General features: G+C 45.9%; 1 protein-coding gene across 1 annotated transcript in view; it reads left to right on the forward strand.

Annotated features, from left to right (window-relative positions):
- Positions 1–21,276, forward strand: part of LOC146008477 (bactericidal permeability-increasing protein-like) — a 62,572-nt gene that overhangs the window by 6,798 nt on the left and 34,498 nt on the right. Inside the window, exons 2-3 of the mRNA XM_083147810.1 lie at positions 9,792–9,903; positions 13,626–13,757. Of these exons, the coding sequence (XP_083003936.1) occupies positions 9,792–9,903; positions 13,626–13,757 (244 nt within the window). The remainder of the gene's footprint in view (positions 1–9,791; positions 9,904–13,625; positions 13,758–21,276) is intronic.

Consider the following 21,276-nt stretch of genomic DNA (forward strand, 5'->3'; position numbering starts at 1 on the left):
TTTGTCAATATGTAACATGGAGCACTGGCAAATGCGTCCTTTTAACCCCGTCTCCCTGAAGCAGACACGGGCAGGGTTTCCGTACCCTGCCGCAATAATTACTGAGACACTCCTGTGTCTCAGACAGATGGAGCGCCTCTCCGCTGGCGCCCGCATGATCCCCTCTCCGCCAGCGTCCACCAGCGCTGGGGATATGGCGTTACCGTCTCTGTGTGAAAAGCGCTCTCTAGGCTTGCCAGGGACGCTGGGGACAGAGCCGGGCTGCTGCAGAGTCACTACGCTGACTACGCTATGCAGGCATTGGGCTGTCACAACGCTAACTACGCTAGGCAGCCGTTGGGCTGCCGTGGAGTCACTATGCTAACTACGCTAGGCAGTCATTGATCTACGCTGACAGTGGGCGGTATTCAATGAGAATACCTGCGAGGTGCAGCGAATCCTTTTTAGGATTCGCTGCACATTCGCCACGTTCCGGAGCCAGCGGGCTCCGGTATTCAACGTGTCAGGGGCTCGCTGCCCCTGACAGGCGAATATGAGCTCCTGCGGCGATTGCCGCAGGGAGCCTGAGGACGGTGCCAGGCAGAGAGATGGAAGTCTCTCTGCCTAGCCCAGAACGTTTGTGGGGGTTAGGTGGGCTCCCCTGGTGCCAGGCAGCACAGGCTGCCCCCCGGGGGTGCCAGCAGGGGAGCATATATTCACTACACACGATCGTAACGATCGTGTGCAGTGAATATATGAATATGTAATGAGCGGCTGCTGTGTAAAAAAAACAACAAAAAAAAATATTTTTTTAAAAATTAAATATATATTCATGTGCTTACAGCACATGAATTAAAATAGCATGCCCCTCCTCAGAAGAAAATTCCTGATTTTTTGACACCTAATGTAAAAAACAAAACACTTTATTTTAAAAGTTCACCTTCCACTTCACCATAAAAAGATAGCGATTGCTACTAGGTGAATCATGGTGAAAAAAAACCTTCAAATGTATTCGCCATCTGCTCATTGAATAGAGTGATTCACCGTTTTAGTCAGAAATTCGCCAAACAGCACAAATTCGCCATAAAAACATGGCGAATCAGGCTCATTGAATACCGCCCAGTGTAGCTTAGCCTACGCTGAAAATGTAGTGTAGCCGGGCGCCGTGCTATTACACAAGTACCGATTCCTTTCAGATGTAGCAGTACACACCCACGCTTCTAGGGGCCACTTTGCCAATCTCTTTTCACAATCTCTCCATATATGGAACTAGACACGCCGTTTGGAAGGAGCATGACACGCCACCTCAATGGGGCGCTGTGCAAATTCTACTACCAACTATAATCTCCCTGAAACTAGTATTCAAAAGTAGGCAAGTATGATTAATAGATCTATTATCTTTATACTATACTATATACAATACAGAATCAAGCAAAGCTACAAAACACTGAAATGCACAAATACTCTTTAGGGAGGGTCAATACAGAATTTTGGAGCCACAAGGAGCAGATATACTGTACTAAGGCTTGAAAAGTGATAAAGTGGAAGAGGTGGGTGGGGTTTTACTTCAAAGTATTGCAGTGTAAAAATAAAGCAGCCAGTATTTACCCTGCACAGAAACAAAATATCTCACCCAAATCTAAAACTCTCTGCACATTTTACATCTGCCCCCCTGCAGTGCACATGGTTTTGTCCATCTAAGAAGGATTTTGTCAGAAAGAGTGAACTAGAATAAGGCCCCATGTTACTTCCCCAAGAAGTGGGAGCGATGTATTAAGCCTGGTGAATAAATAAAGTGGAAGGTGATAACACCAGCCAATCAACTCCTTACTGTCATTTTTCAAACAGAGTTGATTGGCTGGTGCATTATGACCTATTACATTATCTGTACTTTATCGCTTCACCAAACTTAATACATCTGCCCCATTGTTTGAAAAATTACAGGAGCTGGTCTCTCCACTTTAATACTCTCCAAGGCTGAGTACATCTGCTCCATATTGGTTCACTTGATAAGCTTTACTCAAAAGATATCTTTTCTTGAAACGATTAGAGCAACAATTTGGAAAAGTAGGTGGCCAGATGAAGTATGCAGATCCTCAATAATACCATGCTGTCATATACTGGGCAGTAGAAAGCCTGACTGGGCCCAGGTACTTTTCAGGGGGCATGGCCTCATCATGGTAACATGGCTATGCACTCTTAGAATAACACTTTATGGTGGTTATTCTGATTGAACCGGTCCCCCGCACGTTCACACGGGGGACACATTTTTGGCGACTGCTCATGGTTATTTATGTGCATGTGCTGCTGCTGTGTGCGAACGCCCACAACGCTCGCCAGGGGATATGCCCATGGGAACACCCAGCATTTCATGGGCACTCCCATGAAATCGCTGGGCGTTCCCATGGAAATTCCCAGATGATGCAGGGGGCAGGTAGCTGGCGTCAGCAGAGGTGTCTCAGATCTGCGAGCACTTGGAGAAATCATTTGATGATTGCCAACCATCGAATGATTTCTCTCTCACACCCAAGGCTGTGAATGGATGATTATGCAAATTATCCATTCACAGCTGTAATGGGGATCGCAAGTGAGAGGGGGGGGGGCGTGGGCACGGCATCTGGGGGATTCTCAATTCGCAGCCTTGTGAGTCAACCAGAATAAGGGCGCATATACCTTCCTGGCCACACTACAGCCAAACTCACAGTAGGGTGTGCTGGGCTGAGATGAGCTGCTGCAGTTGCTACCAGGTAAAGGGAGCCCCACTGGGACCTTCCATCAGACCTGGGCCTGAGTAATTAGATCCCTGCTGTCTCTGCACCACTAGTCATATAGGTCAATATTAATACCTAGCACAGCAGTGCAGTGGGGCCTCTACCTACACAACCACTTACAGGAATAAAAATGTTCCCCTTCATGTGTCCTCTTTTTAACTCTGTGCCCTCCATCATGCAGCTTATGCTGTCCTTCACTTACCTTTCGTTTGCCTTCTTTCTTCTGATTCCTCTTCTGTCTTCTCCATTGCAGTGGTCCTCACGGGTAACGTCAGGCATGACAATGTCACGCGTGAGACCACTGGAGGAGGATGTGTGACAGCCTACCCCAGTCACTATAGATGTTATATTAGTATTGTTATGTTGTGGATAGGGAATTTTATTAAAAGAAAACTGTATAGTAAAGTTGCTGTGCTGGGTGCAGAGACTGAGGCACTGTTAGAGGCCTCTCAGCATCATGCTGATAGACCGCGTGAGAACGTTGTAATTTACTGTGCAGGACTAATAAAGCTGCCTGGAGCGCGCTGTCAGGGAGAAACGACCGCTGCGCACGGGAGCAAGGAGTTAAAAGCACTGGCAGTAACGGCTGTAGGGCAGTCGTTGTTGGAGGATTGGAGAAGGGAGAAGCTGCGTCTGAAGGAACGAGCAGGGGTGTCGCCAGAGGTAGCGACGGTACTTACCGGTTGCCGGTGGTGGTCCTGGAGTCCAGATCCCGACAGAGGCAAAGGTGGTCAGAGAGGCGAACTTCGTGGAGCGGAGAATAGCCGGATTCGGTGACATCGGGGGTGAGAGTGAGAGATCCCCGCTGCGTCATCTAGGAGGCAGGATCTCGCCGCGTCCCTGCCTATGGGAGAGAAGAAAGGAGGGGTGAGTCAAGATACTTACCCGCCCATACTAGTTTTGCCAGCATCAGTTCCCCCATACCTCTGTCACTCAAAGTGACTGCTGTAGGGGAAGGGCAAAACCCGACCAATCGGGTCAGGGGAGGCCTTAGGGGAGGCATATAAACATATATACAGCTACGCAGCAACCGTAACTAGGGAGCCCAGGGCTAAACCCGATGTGGAAAGCATCAGGGGACGCCCTTTACTGAGCAGTGCGGAATAGATAGAGCTGCCAGAGATACAAGCGCCTGCAGGAGCCCAAATAACAATTTATTGAGCCAGCTAATAAAGGGTTAAACCCGGTACAATGCCAGGGGAAGCCCAGGATTACTTCTTCACCATCAGCTAGACAGCGAGTCAGTGTGGACAGAACTAAAGTCATATATATCTGCGCAACCTTAACCCTGTGCCAGCCAGCAAACATTAATAATGTGTAAAACAATAAAGATTTCCCATTAAGGAACTCCTACACACAGTGAACTCCACTAGACTATTTCGGGACAGATAGGACTTTGGGATTTCCGGGAAGGGTCGTGACTCATTGGGAACCGGGTCAGCACCCGTGTATACACAATAAGGTATTTTGTATCGGTTGTTATTGTTACCATTTAGCCTAATAGGGCTGCAGTGTTCAGTGAAGATAGTCTTAGGTATCATTTCTGTAGCTTCTAGCATAAGAATAACATAAAATAGTGAAGTTAGTTATCAGCATTTACCCACATTATTGCGCAATAATATTACAGTAGGTTTTCATATACTGTGGTGGGTAATTTATAATCTGTGCATGTTATTGTAGTAACGTAAATAAATTATTAATTGTATTAAGAAACCACTCAGGTAAGGTTGAGCGATTGTAGCCACGGAGGAACAGGCGGGCGTGAAGGAGCAGTACACGTTCCGGCATAATAAAAATCCTGAGTGTGGTTGTTTTATGAATTTGTTTATTGTTGGCCTGCGTGCCACTTGTTGATGAATTGGGATCATCTGTGGTCCAGTGAACCTTGTTAATAAATTTTAAGATATCTATTTCGTCTGGCCGCCCTTATCTTAAGAAGGATAACAACGCTGGGTTTAACGGAGTTATTGCCACTCGGTTCGTAGAACCCCATTGTGACATTTGGCGTCATCCGAACAGGATTAAGACAAAACGTCAACAATGTCTTCAGAGGAACAAGACGAAGTGCTGGAGAACCCGGGGAGCGGAGTGTCCTCTAGTGTGCAGACGGAGGCCACGGAAACGGGCACGAACCCGCTAACGCTACCCTATTACTTTGGAGCACCATGGCTTCCCATGTACTCCGGAGAAGAAAAAGATGGAGATGGAAGTGTGTTTAAGGCGTTCAGGAAAAGAATTAGATCAATGTTCAAGTTATACAAACCAGGAAGTGAACAACAGATAGAAATATTGTTGGGGCAACTAAAAGGAGCAGCTGCAAGGGAAGTAGCTTCGTGGCCATCCAGACAAAAGCAGACGGCGGACCAAATTTTTCAAAAATTAGCTACAACCTTCGACACTAGTACCTTGCCAGAGCGAAAAAGTCGATTCTATAGCAGAAAACAGAAGTCCGGAGAGACGCTCCGAGATTTCGCACTCGGACTACAGGAAGCTTTACGTGACATGGAGGGAGAAAGTTATGTTGAAGGAAGGGCGGAAGACGATGACACCTTAATCACTCAATTTATTGAGGGAGCATATCATGAAGGTATCAAAATACAGCTAAAGATGCTAAAACTGCAGAATGGACCCAAAACCTTCGCAGAATTTAAGGAAATAGCTATTAAAGTTCTGGGCAAGGTTAAAACTAAGGAGGTCACCTTCACGGAATGCAACAATTATGACGAAGGGAACAGTAGCGAAGTGGAAGGAATGGTGCTCGGAGAAGAGATCAAATTAAGACCATCTATTGCCCAAGGTGTACAGACACCCGCAGCAGAAGACAACTATACTTTAAAGGGCCAAGTGGAAGATCTGGCCGTTAGTGTGAATCAAATCAAAAGAGATCTACAGAGATTAGCTCAAAGAAGTTCTTCCCCCTCTGGTGGAAACGGGCGAAGGATGACCGATAGACAGGGACGGAGCGAATGGTGGGATAGTTCGTCGGGACAAGGACGCCGCTCTACGGATAGATTCGACCCACAGGGGCGTCCCATCTGTCGGAGATGTGGGCAGTGTGGGCACGTCGAGAGATTCTGCCGGAGCGAGGAGGAGTTAAACCCGCGACCCCCGAGGACGGAGACCGATCCTCGGGGGAACTGAGTAACCAAGGTCCGGCACCAGAAGAATGGTCTCCACAATATATTGGGAACTGCCCTGTTATAACCATCACGATTGAGGGGCAAGATGTACCTGCTTTATTAGACACTGGGTCGCCTGTTACCACCATCCAACAGGGACTGTTTGATCGTTACTGGATATCCAAAGGGCCCCTTTTGGCTCCTCCGGCCTGGTTAAAATTGCTAGCCAGCAACGGGCAAGACATCACCTGTGTGGGCTATTGTGAGTTGGACCTGCAAGTAGGACAAGCAAAAATGCCCAAACAGGGTTGCTTAATTACTAAGGTCAATAATCCACTGGTGCCCGCCGTCATCGTGGGCATGAATGTCCTAAGAAATTGCCCTGCAGAGCTAACCTCGATACTGACACAAAAATCGTACAGCCAACCTCAGACTTTGAGCCAAATTATGCAGCACTCTATTTATGGACGGAGAAGCCCGGCAGGGAAGAGAGTGCTGGCTACTCAGGTACAAGGAACTGTTACGTGGTTTAATGTCCGTATGAGGTATGGTTTCATCAACCGGAATGACACTAAAGTTGATGTCTTCGTTCATCAGACGGCTATAACAAGAAACAACCCCCGGAAGTTGCTGCGCAGTGTCGGAGACGGCGAGGTGGTGGAGTTTGATGTGGTCGAAGGAGAGAAGGGTACTGAAGCAGCCAATGTGACTGGCCCTGGCGGTCTACCGGTTAAAGGAAGCCGTTTTGCTCCCAACAGACGCCGGTTCCGCAGGTGGTCCTACCCGCCAAAAGTAGAGTACGCTGCAGAAGCTAGAGTAGAAGGAATCAGTATGTACCAAGCGAGAGAAGAGGAAAGAGTGGAAGAAACATTCCCTCCGCAGAGATCTGTTCAATGTGAAAGTCCACCGCCATTTCTCCACCGAAGACGTTTTGGCAAAAGAAACCGAGCCGCGAAACAGGAACTTAACACCATGCCCGAGGGAACCGAAGTTATAAAGCCTGATGGGGTGAACGAACATGGGCATCGGCTTAAACTGGCTGAGAAGGTAGTGAAAGAAGAGACGGAGACAGTTCACTCTCAATCAAGGCTAAGTTATGGTCACACTACGAATGTTGCATCAGACCGAGTTTGGAAGATGGATGGTCAATGGAGTAGCGAGTTAGCTCCCTTCCGGGAATCGGAATCAGGTGCGATTGTACATCTTCCGGCTACAGACACTAGGGTGTGTGAGATAAGAACGGATGTGAATAACCATCAAGTTCTTAGCATGGTAGTTAGTACCTATATTAAGTGTATTTAGTTATTGATGTTTATAACTGATAAAAGTAAGATGGCTTTAAAATGCATGAGGACATGCTCCGCTTAAGAGGGGAAGAATGTGACAGCCTACCCCAGTCACTATAGATGTTATATTAGTATTGTTATGTTGTGGATAGGGAATTTTATTAAAAGAAAACTGTATAGTAAAGTTGCTGTGCTGGGTGCAGAGACTGAGGCACTGTTAGAGGCCTCTCAGCATCATGCTGATAGACCGCGTGAGAACGTTGTAATTTACTGTGCAGGACTAATAAAGCTGCCTGGAGCGCGCTGTCAGGGAGAAACGACCGCTGCGCACGGGAGCAAGGAGTTAAAAGCACTGGCAGTAACGGCTGTAGGGCAGTCGTTGTTGGAGGATTGGAGAAGGGAGAAGCTGCGTCTGAAGGAACGAGCAGGGGTGTCGCCAGAGGTAGCGACGGTACTTACCGGTTGCCGGTGGTGGTCCTGGAGTCCAGATCCCGACAGAGGCAAAGGTGGTCAGAGAGGCGAACTTCGTGGAGCGGAGAATAGCCGGATTCGGTGACATCGGGGGTGAGAGTGAGAGATCCCCGCTGCGTCATCTAGGAGGCAGGATCTCGCCGCGTCCCTGCCTATGGGAGAGAAGAAAGGAGGGGTGAGTCAAGATACTTACCCGCCCATACTAGTTTTGCCAGCATCAGTTCCCCCATACCCCTGTCACTCAAAGTGACTGCTGTAGGGGAAGGGCAAAACCCGACCAATCGGGTCAGGGGAGGCCTTAGGGGAGGCATATAAACATATATACAGCTACGCAGCAACCGTAACTAGGGAGCCCAGGGCTAAACCCGATGTGGAAAGCATCAGGGGACGCCCTTTACTGAGCAGTGCGGAATAGATAGAGCTGCCAGAGATACAAGCGCCTGCAGGAGCCCAAATAACAATTTATTGAGCCAGCTAATAAAGGGTTAAACCCGGTACAATGACAGGGGAAGCCCAGGATTACTTCTTCACCATCAGCTAGACAGCGAGTCAGTGTGGACAGAACTAAAGTCATATATATCTGCGCAACCTTAACCCTGTGCCAGCCAGCAAACATTAATAATGTGTAAAACAATAAAGATTTCCCATTAAGGAACTCCTACACACAGTGAACTCCACTAGACTATTTCGGGACAGATAGGACTTTGGGATTTCCGGGAAGGGTCGTGACTCATTGGGAACCGGGTCAGCACCCGTGTATACACAATAAGGTATTTTGTATCGGTTGTTATTGTTACCATTTAGCCTAATAGGGCTGCAGTGTTCAGTGAAGATAGTCTTAGGTATCATTTCTGTAGCTTCTAGCATAAGAATAACATAAAATAGTGAAGTTAGTTATCAGCATTTACCCACATTATTGCGCAATAATATTACAGTAGGTTTTCATATACTGTGGTGGGTAATTTATAATCTGTGCATGTTATTGTAGTAACGTAAATAAATTATTAATTGTATTAAGAAACCACTCAGGTAAGGTTGAGCGATTGTAGCCACGGAGGAACAGGCGGGCGTGAAGGAGCAGTACACGTTCCGGCATAATAAAAATCCTGAGTGTGGTTGTTTTATGAATTTGTTTATTGTTGGCCTGCGTGCCACTTGTTGATGAATTGGGATCATCTGTGGTCCAGTGAACCTTGTTAATAAATTTTAAGATATCTATTTCGTCTGGCCGCCCTTATCTCAAGAAGGATAACAACGCTGGGTTTAACGGAGTTATTGCCACTCGGTTCGTAGAACCCCATTGTGACAGATGACAAGGGGAGGAGGGATGCCATAAGCAATGTTTACATTTTTTTTGCCCTGCCTTAGGATGCTCTGGGGTCCCTATGTTTGTGGGGCCCCCAGGAAGTAGCCCACCCAGCTCAATGGAAAAGATGTCCTTGACAATGCAGAGGCCATGGCTTCAGTTCTGATGGTCACGTTATAGATGATAGACAATGTTTAGGTCAACTAGGTTGACAGTGACTAGGTTGACACCTAAAAAAGGTTGACAGTGACTAGGTTGACACTGCCGAATGGTTTACACCATCTTATAGTTGACATGGGCAAGTTCGACAGTCAAAAGGAGGACATGAGTTTTTCATGATGTTTGTGTGTCTATTTAATCATTCATTGACACCGTATATATGTACCGTGTCCCCTCGCATGGCTTGCTTCGCTTGGCACCCTATTATATTCCCACTCTATGCCCACTTGGATAGTAAAGTATGAAAAAAAACACCTTTTAAGAACTGATCAATGTCAACTTTGCTTATGTCAACCATAAGCTTGTGTCGACCATTTGGCAGTATCAACCTAAGCTATGTCAACCCTTTTAAGCCATCGACCTAGTCACTATTAACCATAAGTGGTCAACCTAGTGACTGTCGGCCTAGACATTATCCAATGACCACGTACACTATCTGTACACAGTTTGTATTCTTCCAATGTTTGCATATGGATCCAACAATTGCTGATTGCTTATCATGTGATGTTCTACAGGTTCTCAAAATGACATTAGAATATGTTGGCAGTTGTGTCATGCTGTATAGAAAAGTATTTATGCTGTACATGATCATAGAGGCTACTTGATCAGTGTTGTCTTACTTACTGCTTTCTCCCCACAGCCCAGCAGCAGGGAATGACTGCTCTGCAACAGGAGCTTGCTAAGGTTCATATTCCAGACTTCTCAGGCTCTGCACATAGTCCTTTGGGGAAAATTAAGTACAGTTTCCACAGGTGAGCAAATTAGATCCTACTGAGCCTGAACCGCAGGACTGCAGAAAAGCACAATTAAAGACAAACATTCCCTCTACTGGTCAATACTAGTATAAAATTGTAGAGAGACTATTACTTTATAAGGAAGATTTCTTGGTGGCCAATGCACCTATGAGACCATCTGTTCAGAGTAGTGGCCCCAATTATTCTCCTGTCCTCAAAATAACCAACCTTTGCCAGGTAACAAAGCAGAGTACCCAACATTGCAAATGCTGATCTTGCACCCATCTACTGTGGGTGCTATCTGGTGGTGTAACAATTTCTGGGGTGTTTCTGGGCTGTACTGGAGGAGGGATGGGGATTATGTGATATTCAGGGCATTTTAGTTGTTTGAGTTGTTTGTCTGAATGATGGAAGTTTGGGGGTTCCTGTTCAGACTCAGTAGGGGGAGTTGGGTATTATTTGAAATGGGAAGGTTTGTGGTTTATCACAGCAGCTTAAAGATCTGGGGGTCACCAGACTGCCATGTGTATTGAAACCAATGTCTTTCACTATACTTATGGATTAATCCCACCTATTTTGTTGATCCCACCTTCATTTCATTTGGTGCCACCCTTGTGAAGGCAGTTCTAGAAATTGTTCCAGGGCCACTATTAGTTCCCAATCACAACCTGATTGCAGGTATCTTGGGAGCTATGTGGGAGACTCATGTCTCCATTATGTCTCAACCAGCATTAAGTAAGAATCTACAAGATAGCTGCAGTCCCATGATGTAGCATTACAACATAATGGAGGACAGACTTCTCTGGGTCCTAGTGCCCAAGTGTGCAAAGTGGGGAGGTAATGCATGAGTATACTGCTTTCTAACATATACGGGATCATTAGTGAGTATAGATAAGTGGCTAGTGGTAAGTAACAAGGGGGTCACATCAATGTAGTAAGCCTTTGAAAGAATCAAGAAAGTGGAGAAGCAACCAATCAGCTTCTGTCATGTATCAGTCTGTAAGATGACAATTAGAAGCTGATTGGTTACTTTGGGAAACTTCTCCACTTTACTTGTCTCCAAGGTTTGATACCCAGAGGTGTAATAGTTCATCCCAGATGCCTGGAGGAAAGTTGAAATTTGGTGCCCCCATCTATTTTAAAAAAAAGGTATGACGGTGGGTCTGACTCACAAGATTCTGCAGCATGAATCCGTGTTCAACGTTGGGGGCCAGCTCTCAGTCCAGCAGAGAAGATTGCACTGTTTCTTGCTGCAGTGCAGGCTGAGCAGCACCAGGCAGTAGCTGTCCTGCCCCTATTGCAGGTGTTACCTGGGCTCCTGGGACAGAACTGATTAACTCTGCAGCAGTAGCAGCAGCAGGGAGTGTGCCACAAAGATCCATTTGAAGAGCTATGGTCATACTTGAATTCCACTGTGAATCAGCAGGTGCCCCTTTAGGGCTTGGAGCACATAGGCAAGAGTCTCCATTGCCTCTGGGAATTACCCCCCTTGCACCAAATACATACCACATGAACCACATTTCTCGCTTCAGGTGGGACAGTAAAGCTTTTTGGCGACTGTCCCACCTTCCCATACAAGGGCCAAACATATGGAAGAGCCAGGGCCAGTGGAAGGCTTCTCAGAACCCTAGGCAAAACTTCAACCTACTGGCCCCCAATACTGCCAGCAATACCCACTTTTTAACCCCTTAAGGCATACTTAGGAGGGGGAGGAAAGTAGGGAAGTATGCCCCAAGGGAAAGTATGGAGGTGAGGTCTTAGAAATTCCACAGCTGCCACCTGCATTAAGCACAACAAGGATCCTCATAGACATCCTTGATTTTTTGAAAGGCAGACTTGGTGCCCCCCCCGATCCCAGCGCCCTAGGCAGTTGCCTAAAGCTGCCTAATGGTAGAGCTGGCCCTGGGAAGAGCACTCTCACCACTGCATCTTTTGAGGACAGCTTGGGGCAGCCCAGCATCTTCAATATTGTGTACAATATGATGTGTAAATGTATAAGATCGAAAAAAAAGATGAAGGCAAAAGTACAAGAACCTGCCTAATGTTATCACATCAGACCTATTGTTAAGTAAAGCAAATAATCAAGCACCTATGCAAAACATGTTGCACTGCGGGTGATGCAGATGTAACATGTGTAGAGAGATGCAGATTTGGGCGGGGTGTGTCCAACTGAAATCTAAATTGCAGAGAAAAAATAAAGCTAACATTTGTGGGCTATGTGCAAAAGCTAACAATATTTACCCTGCACAGGAATAATATAACCCAGGCAAATCTAAATCCCTGTGAAGGTGCCCATACACGTTCCGATCCTGCCGCTGCGATGTGTGCTATGAGATGTGCGCTCCCGCGGCATCTCATTGCACAGTACAAAAAGTATGTGCTGCACATACTTTTTGTACTTGCAATGCGATGCTATTTAAGCTCAAAACGCACGGCAGAATCTGCCCAGTGCAACAGGATTTTGTCCAGTAGCTTGCTTTTCTGCTTTACTTACAAACATGACTCAGTACACTTGTAAATAAAGGAAAACAGACTTTCATTTCCACATCATATATTAATAATTGAAATTGATTTCATAATGAAAGCAAGTATAATATTCTTACTTGGGTAAATGCTTCATGAACAGCAGGCATGTCCAACGTTGGCCCTCCAGATGTTGTGGAACTACACATCCCAGCATGCTTTGCCACAGTTTTGCTATTAGAGAACGCTAAAACTATTGCAAATGTGTAGTTTCAAAACATCTGGAGGGCCAACGTTGGACATGCCTGATTTACAGCATACTTGCCTATCTAACCCTCTCCATGCGGTAGAAAATGCTCTGTTCCTGGACTTCCCTGGTAATGTATGATTACCAGCACCTGTGGGGAGCTCGGTAATTGATAAGAAAGGTGTTTCACCACAGCTGATGGCACATTACCAGGGAAGTCCAGGAACAGAGCATTTTCTCCCCAAAGGAGAGGGTCAGGTAGGCAACCCTGTGGTACATTGCTTTCCTTGGCACTGGAATATTAGGCATCTATGTAGAGTAAAGGGCACAAGAAAATTCACCAGCTGTGCACTTGCAGGAATATGCAAAATGTAGAATTCAGAAGAAAGTCAGGAAAATCTACGGATCCAGTATAAGGATTTTAGAAACTCTAATAGGCAACCTTCTTAGACCTATAGAAATTACCTACACGAGTTCCTACTATGCCATTCACAGTTTCCCCAAAGACAAAGGGTTCTATAGGAGCCAATGAGTTAATGTCTATGATAAATAGGAACATACTTTATGCTAAAGTATGGGCTTAGGGCAGGGGTTCCCAAATTTTGTGGAATTATGGCACCCTAAAATATCAGAAAGTTTTTCATGGCACCCCTATACCAAATGTTTCTCATTAAGAAAGTCAGAAAAAATTATAAGTTAATAAAATTGTGTTTATAGCTCATCCTTAGGCTCAGTTATGTGGTAATTATCAGGATTCACATCTGTTTGTCCACAATATAGCTATTACTTTGGCCATAAACAGCTAAAATTTGATCATGGACCACCAATCCAGGGCACCCCTGCAAGTTCCCCAAGGCACCCCAGGGTGCCACGGCACCCAGTTTGGGAACCGCTGTTCCCAAACTGCTAGGGTATACCTAGAATATATAATTGTATGTTTACAAATATAATGTATTTTATTGTAAAAATAACATTATTGGTAAAGCATTTTGCTTGTAGTAATATCATATGTTGCATTATTTTATTACAGCATGACAATCCGCAGCTTCCAGTTACCCAGCTCACAAATCAGCCCTGTCCCCAATGTGGGTCTTAAGCTGTCAATTTCTGGAGCCTTCATCGACATTACAGGAGACTGGAAGATACAGACAAAGTTTCATATGTAAGAAGCATAACACACATAAAGGATCACACTTTCACATCGCAATGCTGGGTCAGACCTGGGACAAGCAATTTCACACTAAACCTGGGTCGCCCATTAGGCACAAGGTGACCCGGGCTTAACCCTTCTTATAACCTTGGACAAATTGTTGGTTGGTCGACCCAGGTTACTAGGTTTGGTGCTTACACATGCACAGAGGCAGATTCAGCATGGGGCGACAGGGGCGGTAGCCCCGGGGGCCCCCACACATAAGGGGAACCCCCCTAGCTCCTGTCGCCCCGTGCCCGAGGTTGGGCAGCACAGGTGGGCGGCACAGTCAGCGATGGGGTCCCTGCCGCCGATGGGAAGTCAGTGGCGGGGTCCCTGTGGTGGATGGGAACTAGAAGCCAACACCGCTAGTAGTTCCCATCTGCTGCAGGGACCCCACTGCTGACTTCTCATATGCTGCAGGGACCCCGGCGCTGACTGCCAAGACCACTGCAGGGACCCCCTGCCCACCTGCGCTACCCAGGTACCAGCCTACCCGGGGGGGGGGGGGGGTCTGTGGGGTCCCCACAGACCTTAATCCGTCCCTGCACATGCACCATGCAGCAACCTGGCAATAACCTGGGTTATAAGTGCGATGTGAAAGGAATATATAACTATACCACAGAAACGTATTGGCAATTAGCTTTTACTGTATCTGCCTACTGCTTGTTAGAAAATGAAAGATATACCCCCTTTCTCATCGCAAACATGGGTCAGACTTGGGATCGTGATCCCGGGTCCAGCGCATTCACATTGAACTTGGGTCGGCCATTGCATAAAGGGCGAACCGGGTTTAACCCCTCTTCTAACGGGGTCAAAATGACAGGTTGCTCAACCTTGGTTATAAGATTTGGTACATTTTACATCGCACATTAACCCGGGTCGACCTTACAAGCCGGATATGACACGGATTATTTTGGCGATGTGTAAGGGGCACAAGTTTCTGATTGGTTATTATGGGTAAATACAAATTATGTTTCTAAATGAAATGTTAGAAGCGGCACATGCAGCCCCTGGATTGTAGCACCATATAAGCAGTGCAGGGAGGGATCGCTTGGCACATATACACATACAGTACATGTTAACATTATGTTATGTTATATGTGCTGGCCAATCCCCAGGGATCACTGACATCCAGGTGATCCCCAAAATTGCCATATTGCATTCATCGATATTTAAGAGGTTGCAGTTATAACTTGAATATTATTTAACCCCTTCCCGACATTTGACGTATATATACGTCATGGCCGGGAGGTACTTCCCGACACATGACGTATATATACGTCATGACTTCTAACTGTCACTGCGTCTAGAGACGCAGTGACAGAGGGACGATGTCTGCTGTCCCTGACAGCAGACATGTCCCTGCATGCCCAGGGGGGGCTGCGATGCAGCCCCCCCGTCGGCGATCGCTGTGATTGGCTGTTCAGTGTGAACAGCCAATTACAGCGTTTTCTGTGTCACCGGCGAATAACGTTCGCCGGTGACACGGGATCGGAGGTGATTGGTGCTGTAAAGTACAGCACCAATCACCGCGGGGTGTAAGGGTGACACTGGTGTCACCCCACCTCACCCCGCCCGCCCCCAAAGGCCGTGATTGGTCCGTCGGACCGACGGACCAATCACAGCCATGGAGGGGGGTTTAAACTAACGGGGACTACACTGCAGACGCCATTCCGGTCTGGAATAGCGTGCAGTGCGGTCACCGTGCCCAGCTGTCGCCATTTACTGACCAGAACCTTGCTCAATACTTACCTGATCACTGCTTGGGATCTTGCTTCATCTTGTGACATCCTGTGCTGTGTTGTGCTGTGTTGTGCTGCTGCAGTGTCATCGAGTTAGAGAGAGAGAGAGATAGAGAGAGAGAGATAGAGAGGCCTAGTGACAGAGAGTGCTATATTTTGTGCTGCTGCAGTGTAATAGAGTTATAGATAGAGAGATAGAGAGAGAGAGATAGAGAGAGAGAGATAGAGAGATAGTGACAGATCGTGCTATATATTTTTTATATAACTGACTGCTGCCCCCCCTTTTGTGCTGATCAGTATAAATTAACTGATCAGCAACTTTTTGGGGGCGCAGTTTTTTTTAATATATATATATACCTGCCAGTGCTGCTGCTGCAGTGTTATAGAGTGATAGATAGTGAGAGATAGAGAGATAGAGAGATAGAGAGAGATAGTGACAGAGAGTGATAGAGACTGCTATATTTTGTGTCTGCTGCCCCCATTTTGTGCACCCCCAGCAACTTTTTGGGGGTGCAGGGGTTATTTTTCATATATATAACTGTCAGTGCTGCTGCTGCAGTGTCATAGAGTGATAGATAGTGAGAGATAGAGAGATAGAGAGAGATAGTGACAGAGAGTGATAGAGAGTGCTAAATTTTGTGTCTGCTGCCCCCGCCTTTTGTGCTGATCACTATATCTGAGGTGATCAGCAACTTTTTAGGGGTGCAGAGGTTTTTTTTTTATATATATATACCTGCCAGTTGCACCAAAGGTTGTGCACCTGCTGCCCCTCACTGGTAATCAGTGTCGCATCACTGATCACCTTTTTTTTTTGTGTGTGTGCTGTGGGGTCTTTTATTAATTTTTTTTTTACACACACTGTGATTTTGGGGGTGTCCTGTGGCCGCCGTGCGCTGATCAGTGACGTACATCACTGATCATCTTTTTCGGCACAGGGTTGATCTATTTTTTTTTTTTTTTATCAAATTCCTGTTGCCTTTGAGCGCTGTTCAGTGACGGACGTTACTGACCAACATCTGTGCTCAATTTTTGGCGCAGGACCTTTTTTTTTTTTTTTAACCCCTTCAATTTTTTTTTTTAACCCCTTCAATTTTTTTTATTTTTTTAACCCCTTCATTTTTTTTTTTTTTTGTATAAAGTATTTTTTTTTTCTGCACTACATACACACTACACACTACATACCCCCCTGGTTGAAATAAAGTTTGTACCCCCCCCCCCCCTACACTATACACGTGTTGAAACATTTCACTACCAGTAACACAAAAATAAAAATGGCATCCCAAATGTCATCCCAAATGTCATCCCAGTCATCCAGAAGAATGTATTCAGCAGAGGAGGCATATGCCATGCTTGCTTCTGACTCTGACACAGCCAGTGATGCAAGCGGGGAATTTGAAGGATTCGCCTTAAGCTCCTCTTCCTCCTCTGGTGATGAGGGACCCCCTCAAAGACGCCCCCGTAGAGCAGCTGAGACCCCCCCCCCAATAATTGATCTCGTATGGACCCCACCACCAGACAATTTTGAGCCCCAGGTTCCTGAGTTTTTGGCCATGCCAGGAATCCAATTTGATTCCACAGGTCTCAGAGAAATTGACTTTTTCAAATTATTTTTCTCTGATGATTTTATAAATTTAATGGTGGACCAAACTAATTTATATGCCCAGCAGTTTATTGCTCAAAACCCCACGTCATCATTTGCTAGGTGGACCCCTGTAGATGCAGTAGAGATGATGACGTTTTGGGGTCTGGTGTTTCATATGGGCATAGTAAAAAAGCCAGAAATTAGGCAATATTGGAGTACAGATGTTCTGTACAGCACCCCACTTTACCGTATGGCCATGACCCGGACTCGTTTTGAGTTAATCCTTAAATTTTTGCATTACAACGATAATGCACAGTGCCCACCCAGAGATGATCCCACCTTTGACCGGCTATTCAAAGTCAGGCCGGTCATTGATCATTTCAGTGCCAAATTTGAAGAGATGTACATCCCAGATAAATTCATTTGTATTGACGAGTCCCTTATACATTTTAAAGGAAGGGTTAAATTCCGCCAGTACCTTCCCAGTAAGAGGGCAAGGTATGGCATAAAAATGTATAAGCTGTGTGAAAGCACCTCAGGGTACACCCACAGGTTTAGGGTATATGAAGGGAAGGATTCAAGAATTGAACCGCCAGAATGCCCCCCCTCCCTCGTAGGTGTTAGTGGAAAAATTGTCTGGGATTTAGTGCACCCCTTCCTGGATAAAGGTTATCACCTCTATGTGGATAACTTTTACACCAGCATCCCCCTGTTTAAGGCCCTTGGTTCAAGAGGTACAGCAGCTTGCGGTACTGTGCGCAAGAACCAAAGAGGCCTCCCAAAAACGCACATTGCCCAAGTAATGAGAAGGGGTGAAAGCAGGGGAATATGCACCGAAAATATGTTGTTGGTCAAATATAAGGACAAGAGGGATGTCCTTATACTGACAACAATTCACGGAGACAGTACCACCTCCGTCCCTGTACGAGGTACCAGTACCCACACCTCAAAACCTAATTGTATCCTGGATTACAATAGGTACATGGGCGGAGTGGATCTTTCAGATCAGGTACTGAAGCCGTACAGTGCCCTGCGGAAAACAAAAATCTGGTACAAGAAGCTGGCCGTGTATATCATCCAGATGGCACTGTATAACGCTTACGTGCTATTCCGTTCTACCGGCCAGAGGGGGACATTTATGCACTTTCAAGAGGAAGTCATAAAGGGCCTAGTATTTGGGAACCAGCAGGCAGAGGGCCCCAGTACTTCTAGTACTGGCCCCCGTATTGTACCAGGGCAGCATTTTCCGAACGAAATCCCCTCCACTGCAAGAAAGGGCAGGACACAAAAAAGGTGCAAAGTTTGCTATAAAAAGGGAATAAGAAAGGAAACTATTTTCCACTGTGAAACTTGCCCCGACAAACCCGGCCTATGTATAAAGGAGTGTTTTAAAATATACTACACATCTATGGATTATTAGGTTCATCATTTCACCGTGCTTCGGGGGTCTTGCTAATGCCACATAGCACCCACCAACATTCCACCAGAATCTGAGCTGCAAAATCCAAAAATCACTCCTTCCCTTCTGAGTCCTGCCATGCACCCAACTGGTATTTTTTGGTCACATATGAGGCATTGCCATACTCGGGAGAAATTGGGGCACAGATTTTGGGGTGCTTTTTCTCCTTCATACCTTATGAAAATGAAAAATTTTGAGCCAGAACTGCATTTTTGTGTAAAAAAATGTAATTTTTCATTTTCACTGCCCAGTTGTATCAAAATTGGTGAAACCCCTGGGGGTTTGAAATGTACACTATACCCCTAGATGAATTCCCTGAGGGGTGTAGTTTGCAAAATGGGGTCACTTGTGGGGGGGTTCCACTGTATTGGTGCTTTGGGGGTCTTGCTAATGCGACATAGCACCCACCATCATTCCACCAGAATTTGTGCTGCAAAATCCAAATATCACTCCTTCCCTTCTGAGTCCTGCCACTTTTTGGTCACACATGAGGCATTGCCGTACTCGGGAGAAATTGGGGCACATTTTGGGGTGCTTTGTCTCCTTCATTCCTTCTGAAAATGAAAAATTTTGAGCCAGAACTGCATTTTTGTGTAAAAAAATGTAATTTTTCATTTTCACTGCCCACTTGTATCAAAATTGGTGAAACCCCTGGGGGTTTGAAATGTACACTATACCCCTAGATCAATTCCCTGAGGGGTGTAGTTTGCAAAATGGGGTGACTTGTGGGGGGGTTCCACTGTATTGGTGCAACATAGCACCCACCATTCATTCCACCAAAATCTGTGCTGCAAAATCCAAAAATCACTCCTTCCCTTCTGAGTCCTGCCATGCACCCAACTGGTATTTTTTGGTCACATGTGAGGCATTGCCGTACTCGGGAGAAATTGGGGCACAGATTTTGGGGTGCTTTTTCTCCTTCATACCTTCTGAAAATGAAAAATTTTGAGCCAGAACGGCATTTTTGTGTAAAAAAATGTAATTTTTCATTTTCACTGCCCACTTGTATCAAAATTGGTGAAACCCCTGGGGGTTTGAATGTACACTATACCCCTAGATGAATTCCCTGAGGGGTGTAGTTTGCAAAATGGGGTCACTTGTGGGGGGGTTCCACTGTATTGGTGCTTGGGGGGTCTTGCTAATGAGACATAGCACCCACCAAAATGCCACCAGAATCTGAGCTGCAAAATCCAAAAATCACTCCTTCCCTTCTGAGTCCTGCCATGCACCCAACTGGTATTTTTTGGTCACATGTGAGGCATTGCCGTATTAGGGAGAAATTGGGGCACAGATTTTGGGGTGCTTTTTCTCCTTCATACCTTCTGAAAATGAAAAATTTTGAGCCAGAACTGCATTTTTGTGTAAAAAAATGTAATTTTTCATTTTCACTGCCCAGTTGTATCAAAATTGGTGAAACCCCTGGGGGTTTGAAATGTACACTATACCCCTAGATGAATTCCCTGAGGGGTGTAGTTTGCAAAATGGGGTCACTTGTGGGGGGGTTCCACTGTATTGGTGCTTGGGGGGTCTTGCTAATGCGACATAGCACCCACCAAAATTCCACCAGAATCTGAGCTGCAAAATCCAAAAATCACTCCTTCCCTTCTGAGTCCTGCCATGCACCCAACTGGTATTTTTTGGTCACATGTGAGGCATTGCCGTACTCGGGAGAAATTGGGGCACATATTTTGGGGTGCTTTTTCTCCTTCATACCTTCTGAAAATGAAAAATTTTGAGCCAGAACTGCATTTTTGTGTAAAAAAATGTAATTTTTCATTTTCACTGCCCACTTGTATCAAAATTGGTGAAACCCCTGGGGGTTTGAAATGTACACTATACCCCTAGATGAATTCCCTGAGGGGTGTACTTTGCAAAATGGGGTGACTTGTGGGGGGGTTCCACTGTATTGGTGCAACATAGCACCCACCATTCATTCCACCAAAATCTGTGCTGCAAAATCCAAAAATCACTCCTTCCCTTCTGAGTCCTGCCATGCACCCAACTGGTATTTTTTGGTCACATGTGAGGCATTGCCGTACTCGGGAGAAATTGGGGCACAGATTTTGGGGTGCTTTTTCTCCTTCATACCTTCTGAAAATGAAAAATTTTGAGCCAGAACTGCATTTTTGTGTAAAAAAATGTAATTTTTCATTTTCACTGCCCAGTTGTATCAAAATTGGTGAAACCCCTGGGGGTTTGAAATGTACACTATACCCCTAGATGAATTCCACGAGGGGTGTAGTTTGCAAAATGGGGTCACTTGTGGGGGGGTTCCACTGTATTGGTGCTTGGGGGGTCTTGCTAATGCGACATAGCACCCACCAAAATTCCACCAGAATCTGAGCTGCAAAATCCAAAAATCACTCCTTCCCTTCTGAGTCCTGCCATGCACCCAACTGGTATTTTTTGGTCACATGTGAGGCATTGCCGTACTCGGGAGAAATTGGGGCACATATTTTGGGGTGCTTTTTCTCCTTCATACCTTCTGAAAATGAAAAATTTTGAGCCAGAACTGCATTTTTGTGTAAAAAAATGTAATTTTTCATTTTCACTGCCCACTTGTATCAAAATTGGTGAAACCCCTGGGGGTTTGAAATGTACACTATACCCCTAGATGAATTCCCTGAGGGGTGTAGTTTGCAAAATGGGGTCACTTGTGGGGGGGTTCCACTGTATTGGTGCTTGGGGGGTCTTGCTAATGCGACA

Source organism: Crinia signifera, chromosome 6, assembly GCF_055691185.1.
Source record: "Crinia signifera chromosome 6, ASM5569118v1, whole genome shotgun sequence".
NCBI classification, from domain to species: domain Eukaryota; kingdom Metazoa; phylum Chordata; class Amphibia; order Anura; family Myobatrachidae; genus Crinia; species Crinia signifera.